Source organism: Austrofundulus limnaeus, unplaced genomic scaffold (genome assembly GCF_001266775.1).
Source record: "Austrofundulus limnaeus strain Quisiro unplaced genomic scaffold, Austrofundulus_limnaeus-1.0 Scaffold97, whole genome shotgun sequence".
Taxonomy (NCBI): domain Eukaryota; kingdom Metazoa; phylum Chordata; class Actinopteri; order Cyprinodontiformes; family Rivulidae; genus Austrofundulus; species Austrofundulus limnaeus.
Genome location: NW_013952499.1, coordinates 282,830 through 292,111, shown reverse-complemented (window position 1 = coordinate 292,111; position 9,282 = coordinate 282,830). Strand labels below are relative to the sequence as shown.

At 39.2% G+C, this 9,282-nt stretch overlaps 2 protein-coding genes across 5 annotated transcripts in view; one reads left to right on the top strand and one right to left on the bottom strand.

Moving 5' to 3' along the window:
* ak5 (adenylate kinase 5) overlaps window positions 1-1,109 on the top strand; it is a gene marked incomplete at its 5' end in the record, with an annotated part of 80,360 nt that extends 79,251 nt beyond the window's left edge. The window contains 1 exon segment of the mRNA XM_014013014.1: window positions 519-1,109. Within this exon segment, the coding sequence (XP_013868468.1) occupies window positions 519-593 (75 nt within the window).
* A 1,047-nt stretch (window positions 1,110-2,156) lies between these two features.
* Window positions 2,157-9,282, bottom strand: part of zzz3 (zinc finger, ZZ-type containing 3) — a 29,412-nt gene continuing 22,286 nt past the window's right edge. For all 4 annotated transcript variants that reach the window (XM_014012998.1, XM_014013000.1, XM_014013001.1 and 1 more), the window contains 6 exons: window positions 8,467-8,568; window positions 8,136-8,231; window positions 6,368-6,517; window positions 5,499-5,633; window positions 4,104-4,204; window positions 2,157-3,655 (listed from right to left, as the gene is read on the bottom strand). In XM_014012998.1, the coding sequence (XP_013868452.1) occupies window positions 3,511-3,655; window positions 4,104-4,204; window positions 5,499-5,633; window positions 6,368-6,517; window positions 8,136-8,231; window positions 8,467-8,568 (729 nt within the window). In that variant the 3' untranslated portion in view covers window positions 2,157-3,510. The remainder of the gene's footprint in view (window positions 3,656-4,103; window positions 4,205-5,498; window positions 5,634-6,367; window positions 6,518-8,135; window positions 8,232-8,466; window positions 8,569-9,282) is intronic.

Genomic DNA, 9,282 nt, shown 5'->3' with positions numbered 1-9,282 from the left:
TATATATTACTAGATTATAGTCTGAATCTTCTCAAATTAAGTGAAATAAACTGCCAGGGGAATAAGACAATTTAACTTGGTAAGACTTTTTCCAGCCTAAGATTAATAATCTAACACGGTCTGCTCTTGTTTAGTACATCAGTCTTAAAACAGGATTAAATTTCTTTTTTGGCTGATATAAGATTATAAAACGTGATTAGATGGACAATCTTTGCAGCGGAAGCTTCAAATGAACCTTCAAGTAAAAAATAAAATAAAAAATTTTCAGGACGAATGAGTTTAGGGGATAAAGGCAAATAGTTTAAATAATTTACACACCTCACTGTTTCCATCAACAAGAAGGCAAATAAAAGAATAATCAGTTTCTAGTTGGAGATGAGCAGTCCTGTTAAAAAAAATGCTGTTTGAACGCTGAAATGCCACATCAGTTTGTGTGTTTAAATGCCATCACAGGTACTGAGGTCATCGTTCAGGTGACTCTGCCCTGAAAATGTTTTTTTATTTTACTCTCTCTGCAGATTGATGCTGAAAGGTCACCAAACGAAGCGTTCGCCCAGATCTGCCAAGCCATAGAGTCCTGTTCCACCTTCTGATTTCCACTATCACCCAAACTCTGAAGCTTCGCCCCTCTGAAGAATCATTGCTCCTCTTCCTCCCCCACATAACCGGCACCGGCTTATTGAACTCCAGTGGTTTGCATGTCTCACCTGCAATTAACCCCACCGATACGTTTCACTCCACCCACCTCACATCAACATCAGTACCAACTGCCGGCCCGTGGGCCAGAACTGTACAGAGAACGTCTCCACTGTGACGGGGAGCATGCTGAATGTTCCACCAGGGGAGCGCAGGAAGGTTCTTTTTCCCGCCATGCTAAAAAAAAAAAGTGGAAATGTCAGTATGTGTTCACTCTTTATATTGTAACAAGCATGCAAAACTAACAGCTCAGCTTGAAAACTGCCTTTTGTGCGTTTGATAAAAAATCATAATAACAGTAATAATAAAGCTTTGGTAAGTTATTAGGAACTACTACATTTATATGTTTACAGGCTCATTGTACGGGTTCTTGTTGGTATTTAACATTCAATAAATCCACTATGTTTGTTTACCAGAGGAGTTCTGAGGTTTGTTTTTAATGTGTTGCAGTTTGATGGTTGAGGCAGTGGCGCCATCTGCTGGTCAGAAGACGGCAGCAACAAATAAATTTATTTGTAATGAGTGTTTTACAGCTGCTCCTTTTCTGATCTTTGCTTAAAGTATTTTTACAACCATATGGATTCAACACTGTCTGTCTAAGACTCTGTAAATGAGACTTTTAGGTTAAATCACTGATTTGTATGTTTACAACTTTTTGTTCGGTGCATTCCTTTAAAGAATACTAGAATTAGACAAATGTTTTGATTTAGTTCAACTAAAACCAACTAAACTACAACTTATGAACAATTTAATTAATTAAAAAGTCTCCTAATCTGTCCAAACAGACAGCTTGGCAAACTATTTTAAAACTCATCTTTATTTGTTCTCATTTGTTTTGTAGAACCTGAGAAGAAAATAAAATTTGACTTAAAATTTTGCTTTTAGAGATTTCCATTTTAGATAAACGTGACCTACAGTTGAAGTTCCTCCACTTGATTTATTAAGCTTTTTTTTGTCCTCCATTTCTCTAATTTATTATTTTTTAAATCACAGACTGAACAATTTGCCAACATGGTCAAACAAAAGGACTAAAACGAAGAAAAAAGCAGCTAAAGTCCTTCAGAAAATCGTAGATTAAGACCACTTCAAAATAAAAGCTTCACATTAAGGGTACCTATATAAAGGTTTCATTAACACTTTAAACATTCATTAGTTTGTAAATAATCAGAACCTGATGTTGATACAGCAGTTATGACATGAAGTAAGTCAAATATTTCTTGGAGAAATTGTTATTTTTTGCTGGTTGTGCAGCTTATTTCTGCCAGTTTATATATTCTTGCTGCTTTTTATAAAGGCACCCTTACTGCAAAGTGAAAACAAGAAATAAAAGAATATTTACAGTTCCATTTCATAATTTTTGGGCTCCCGATCAAAAGAGATAATTTGTTTTTAAATAAAAAAAAGTCACTTTTAAAATAATGAAGGAGTCTTGGGAAAATAAAATAAAAGAAGCACCGATGTAAAAACATTTTTCACATACCTTTATTTCCACGGTTCTCCTCTAGCATTATTTTTTTTTACATTATTAATAATTTTTACATAAGAACAGACTGGAATACACAGATACTGAAGCTGGGGGAGGGGGGTGAGGGAAGGAGACAAAAACCATACAAAATGGTGTCTACTCAAGCACAACAAAAACCTATGTATATAAAACTGTGTGGGTCGTTCCACTGCCGAGGCAACAACCACTACCTCATTATTTGTTTTTAAATAGATTAATAAAAATACAATCTTTTAAACGGACTTTTAAAGTGGTTTGCAAAATGACGGATCCGGATTGGGGGGATGATGGGGTTAATAAAGACAGAGTGGGATGATGGAGGAGGAGGAGGAGGAGGAGGAGAAGTGGTTGAGGTTCGGGGTCGCTCCTTCTGCCAAAAAGTAAAAATCTTTTTTTTCTTTGCTTTGCTTTTATTTTAATGGCACACAGCGACTAGCGGTGGCTACTTTGTCACTTTTCCACAATATACGTGAACAGCCAACATGATCGACGACGGCACACACTGGGAGGAAAAACAAAACAAAACACAGCTCCGTGTGTGTTTTTCTCCCCACGTTCTCAAAAAGAAAAATCAGCTCTCTGTGTTGTAGTGCTTTTCTCGTTAGACGTGTTTTAGTGAAGAGAGCGAAGGAAACGGATGTGTATCTGTGTGTGTGTGTGTGTGTGTGTGTGTCCGGGGTTGGTGACGATGAGTGGGGAGCAGCTTTGTGTGACAGTGTTAGGGATGACTTCATGTTGAAACTGCTGACGAGCATCGTACAAACCAACAGGAACTTCATAGTCTGCTCCACGGTTCTGACAGTGACTCATAAATACTCAAATCTAAAATACTTTTTTCACTCTTGCATAAAACATACACACATAAATCCACCTAAGTGCAGCTGATGAGCTGACAGTCCAACATGTCTCCAGTTTAGAAGCAGCACGAGGGGGGGGGGGGCGCGTGAAGGAGAATGTGGGGGGCAGCTGGGAAACAGACGGCTCTCCTGGGCTCAGGAATGTCATGAACCTTCTGTTCGTTTGTTGTTTAAATAGTGAATCTTTTCAAATCACTGTTATTAACCTGGCTGAGGTGTTTCAGGGAACTCGTTTGGTTTTGTTTGGGGGGGTCGAGTCACATCAGCTCCACACCGGCAGCAGCTCTGAGGTCTGCCTCCCCCACAAACGCTGCCTGACGTGTGGTCTACGTGCCAGCTGGCCTCCCCGCCTGGTTATCTTGGACTTGGAGGATGGAGCCATACAGAGTGGCCTGTGGGATACGAGGAGAGAGAGAGAGAGAGAGCTTGGAGCTAGGGGCGCCTGGGACCCTGTCATCTGTTGGCCGGGAAGTAATTAGGGTCCAGGTAGTTGTAGCCCGTGCTCTGCGGCAGGCAGTAGTCCCTGTCCACGAAGGTTTCTGGCTGATACACCGGCTCCAGGTGGTGGTTCAGTTTGTGGGTCTCCGTCTTGAACAGACTGCAAGAGTGAGACAGAAAATAATCATCATCATCGCTCTGCAGACCTGACAACGCAGCCGTCCTATTGGTCCAATCATAAAGCTGAGAGGTTCCAGTCATGTCACAGTAAACAAAGTCAGAGGAACACAGTCTAAAAACTTTCTGTTTTTGTCTGATACAAGGCACTCGTGCTTTTAAAGAAATGCTTTTGTGAGTGAAAAGTTATTGAAGCGTGACTCATCTCATCAGAACCTGATCTGTTTTAATTTAGGGGGAATGACCTCTCTGTGACGAACACCTGCCATCCTGTTAACCGTTAACAGCTTCAAGCAGCTCTGAGAAGCTCTTCCTACAGCTCTAAGTGCTTCATATGAAACAATGCATCATGTTTCATGTCTAATAAAGCAGAAATTCAGCTGTTTTTTCTTTTGACTATGAAGACGTTAAGTGATGGAGGAGGACCGCACCAGTCTGAGCAGTTGGAGCAGAAATCAACAGCGTTTTCTGGCRGACAGTCCTGACAGTGCCATCTCACCCCCTGGATGGGCTCCATGCCGCAGACGTCACACTGCACGAAACAAAACACAAACAAGTCAAACAGAAAACAGGCCTGACGGTGGGAAATAAATACGAAACTGTTGGCAGAAGAACCTCCAGCCTCTAAAAATAAATGTTTTATCCTGTGCATCATCTTAGTCAGCTGCCCACTTTGTGTTTTTGTCATGAAAAAGAACAAACTCTTTAAAATATGTGAAACACTTTATTACATTTGTATGCTTCATCTATTTCATCCTACTTATATTTTTATTTATAAGCAATTTTATAATTCAGAACTGCAATCTGCAACTTCTAGGTTTTTGTTTTGTTGTTTTTTTTTAAATGTATTTTGGGGATGATGACGGGTTACAGCTGAGACTACAACATCAAGAGTCAGGAATAAAAAGTTATAATATATGACACTAAAATTATATTTTGTATTAGTTTCAATGTTCTGCACAATATATGGGGTGAAACAATCAAATGTGCTATTTAGTATGTTAGCTCTAGGGCCATATACATATATCAAAATCTAATAGCATTTATGTATTAGCTTTGAACCTAATAAATTTATTAGTTTTAGAGCTAATAACATGCAATATCAAACTCAGGGCTAAAAAGTTAAAATGTACTACAATATTTTGTATGATTTCCATTTTCCTCACAAAAAATGGGTTGAAACAATAAACTGTGATCAACATGGTGTTGAGCTCTGGAGCTAACACTATATTTATTGGCTCTGGAGCTAAAGTTATATATATTAGCTTGAGCGTAAACATTACATTTATTAGCTCTGGAGCTAATGCTTTATGTATTAGCTTGAGCGCAAACACTACATCTATTAGCTCTGGAGCTAACGCCATAGATATATGAGCTGTGGAGCTAATGTTATATATAATACCTTGAGAGTTATTGCTATATTTAATAGCTCTGGAGAGAATGCCATATATTTATTTAATTTATTAGCAAGTGAGCTAATGTGAAAGCTAAAAAGCTAAAGCTGAGGTGATTGTTCCATTAGGCAGCTCAGCTGTCCTCCATCATTTTCTGTTGCATGTTAAGTCATTTCTACATTCTCCTCTCTGTCAACACACTCCAGCTGCACCGATGCACTGCTAAGTGTTATAATTTGCCCAGAATGCATTGAGGCATACATGAACGGCAACATCACCACTTATTTTTTAAATTTCTACTAAGTAAACAGCCTACAGTATTTTTAGAGCCCTGTTTTTATAGTTTTAGTAAATGTTTATCAAATAAGGTCTAAAGTTACAAACTAATCATGTTAAATATATGTTGTTGTTCGACTTTATCAAATGTTTCACCTTGAATCCTACGTGCTGCACCCCAGACTTCTCCTCCTGGATCTCCTGCAGTTTTTGTTTTTTCAAGCGCTTCAGCTCTAAAAGCTCTTTGTACTCCGGTAGGCTTCTCAACTCCACAGGCACGCTCTCCTCATCCTGAGTTTGCAGGAAAACAAACACAAACAAACAGACAGACATAAAGTCAAAGCATGTGACTGATGGGTTTCATGCAGCATCAATAGGTGTTTGTTTTAAGTCAACTCTGCACCCAGGATTGCAGCAACCTAAACAGCAGTACATTGATTTTTTTTTCTGTTTAAGCAGCACAGATTACAGCCAAAGATACAAAGAAATCTCTTAATCCTCCTTAAGGATGCAGAGAGGGAAAGAAAAACGGTGAAAGTGCATCTGAAAACACTGATAAAATAATTAATCACAGAACTAGGATTGTTTAAGTTCTGCTTTTGGCATCGTTTCAGCCATTCAGACTAAAGAGCCAAATAAATAACAACCTGGTGAGATAAGACATTATTACAGCACCGGCTGGCAGTGCCCTCTCCTCTGTACCGGTGATGCAAGACGATTTCATTAACATGACGGAGAAAAAAACAACATCTGTGTTCCCAGCACGGCACTGGAAAACAGTTTCACTTAAAGGTTACTGCCATCAAACGGAGGGAGAAAGAAATGTCAGAGCTTTGATAAAACCAAACATCAGGAGCCGCTCGCTTCAAATGGAAAGAGAAGCCCGACCCGTCAGAACCCCCCCTCCTCCCGCCCGCTCTGATTTTTCTAAAAGCTTTCAGTTATTCTAAGAGCCAACATCGGTGCGTGATTAGCTAAATTAAACGTACGATCCTGACACAAACAGTAAAATAAAGGAGGTTTACCGAGTCGTCAGCAGAAGGGTCCTGAACGCCGCCGTAATACGCCGAGCGCTCGTCGTCCTCGTCCATGAAGACGGGCGGCTCGTACGACGTCAGGAAGGTGGAGGGGCGGTACAGGTGCCTGTTGAGGTGGTGCTGCTTCTTACTGGAGGCCTGGAGGACATGAAAGTACTTTTTAAATTAACATTACTGAGGTAATATTCACAAATACTGTAAATGCACTTTTATTCAAAGGTGAACTGTTTCCTCGATAAGAGCTTGCTTTATTGAAATGAACTCAACGTCGAACTAATTAGAACTTTTTTTTTCCAACAAAAGTCTGACAAGAGTTTCTGTCTAATTAAAAACAGGAACTTTACGCCTCGTATCTGAGAGCTGATGTATTAAAAAGAGAAATTAATTATTTTACTGGCAGAAGTAAAGTTTACAGCTGCAACAATGAGAAGTAGGTTTGAAGGTCAAAGGTTTTCTAACCACTACAGCTGCACTTATTACTCATTTCAAACTGTTTTTGTCTTGATTTGTTTTAATATGTTTATGCTGAACCCAGGAAGAGTAGTGTCAGCTGAGGAAGACTAACGTGGATCCTAATAAATTAACTAATTTTCAACATTTATCTAAGGTTTGACTTTATGATTTAAATCAGGGGGGTCCAAACATTTTGTCACATGGGCCAAAATCATACAGTCAGAAGGACTCGAGGGCCTTTACCTGCTCAACAATAAACCAGGCTTTGAATACTTTAATTACACAAATAAAGTAGTCAGATTTATTGCTGGAAATGGAAGTGTTTCCCTTATTGAAAGAAATTTTGCAGTTTTTTAGGTTTCAATTGGGGAATAAAGAACCCAGTTTAGTCAATTCTGATCAATAAAATCAGGATTTGGGTTGCTCTTCTGTTGAAAATGCTTGCTGTTTTCAGACAAATTTAATAAATTAATTAAAAGCGAATTGGAGGGCAGCAAAATCATCGTTTGAGTAGAAGTCACTAGACAGAGCCTGGTTATTTAAAGACAAATAATTGGCATTGTTGCCAATATTTGTCATTGGGAGAAGATTTTGCCCTAATTAAAAACAGAAAGTCTCCATCTACACATTTGGGGGGACAAATTTATAAACAAATTRCCGTAGTATAATTCTTCAGGAGCCACAAAAAAATCAGTTCAGGGGCCACAAATGGCACCCGGGCCACACGTTGGACACCCAATTTAAATTAAGTAGTAGTTTTCATGTTGAACAGTTTGTTTCACAAACTGACACCAGCTCTCAGTTTGTCTTCAGTGAAACCAAATCAAGTGATGCAGTTCATCAGGTCAATGAGAGGCAGAAAAGATTCCCCACAAAATAAATCAGCTTCTTCAAATACAAACACAAGACAGGCGTCTTTAAGAAGCCGAGGCAGTAACACAACACAAACAGTCGATGTGAAACAGTAAGCCAGGAAAATCTGGGATAAAGTCAGATTTGGTCAAAATAAAACAAACTTTTTCAGATTCCTGGCCTTTTAAAGCTACATTTAGATACTTGGATCATCCTGATATGATGAGCGATTCATGAGATAAGATTTGATTTGTGTAACTAATCTGTCTGAACCCTGTTTTGATCCTGCTCTAATGAGTGTTTCATGACATCATTTAAAAGAGAAAACCTTCAATCAGATCAGGATTTCCCATCTAGCCTGCAGGTAAAGTAGAAAAACTTAAATATTTAGTTGTTGGTGCTGCTCAGAAACATGAAACCTTCTTTAGGATTATATCTCCGGTAAAGTTACCTTTTTAGTGTACATGTAGAGGTTGGGTGTCCTTCCAGGCACAGGAATACCAGCTTTTGTCAGTTTGATGAAGTATTTTTGAACTCTGCTGGCAACCTGGAATGATTTTAAAGGAAAATGCTGTCATTAATCATTTCCAAGAAACAGCTGCTTGAACTAATTGAGGTCACAGACTTGTATCATCTAATAACAGCAGCGGGGGGTCAGTGTTATTACACAAGTCAGTCAACCTTTTCACACTAAAACTTGTTTTATTAATCAAATGTCAAATAAAACATAAAAAGATCTACTAATAAGACTCTGAAGCGTGTCTTTTTTAAAATGACGTCACCTGCTTGGCCGTTCGATTGCCGAGCTCGTCTGCAATTTTCTGCCATCTTTTGGACTCGATTTCCTCGGGTGGATACTTCACAAGAAGCTGCTCCAGTTTTTTCTGTCAAAATACAGAAAACATAAAAGCAAATATTTGTTTAAAACGTTATGATAATATCACCAAACTTATTGTCAGAGCAAAAAACAAAAGTTTAAAAATATGAACAATATAAACTACAGGCAACGTCAACAGCCCTTTTTTTTGTTTGTGTGTGTGTGTGTGTGTGTGTGTGTGTGTGTGTGTGTGTGTGTGTGTGTGTTTTCAAAGCAGAACAAGTAGAGCAACTAGGGGTGTCCCGATCCGATATCAGCCAAAAAAAGAGTATCGGATTTTATCGGTCTGCATAAAAAAAATCCGATATAATGGTGCGTTCACACCGAACGCGATTTCAGCGTCAAAATCGCAGCCAACGCTGAAGTTTGAAGCTTGTGCACTTTGAGGTCAGACGCAGACAGCTGCGCTGCACGGCGACAGCCGCCCCGCCCCTCCCTCCTCTGTGGGGCTGTTTAATGTCGGACGAGGAAGTGGCTTTGTTTTATTTACAGAGAGCCAGAGCGTGTCACGCTCATCAGATAATTAATTCATAATTAATTCACCAGATAATTCAGAGAAGAGGCTCACAGCTCGCTTTCAGGACTATTTTTTTCAGTCTGATGAGTCGCTGCCACGCATTGCTGCGGATCAGGACACGACTGCAGGCATATGGCAAGCCGTTTTAACATAAATTCGGTTTTACCGCCCTGACATTCCAGATATCTCAGATTGTTTTATGAC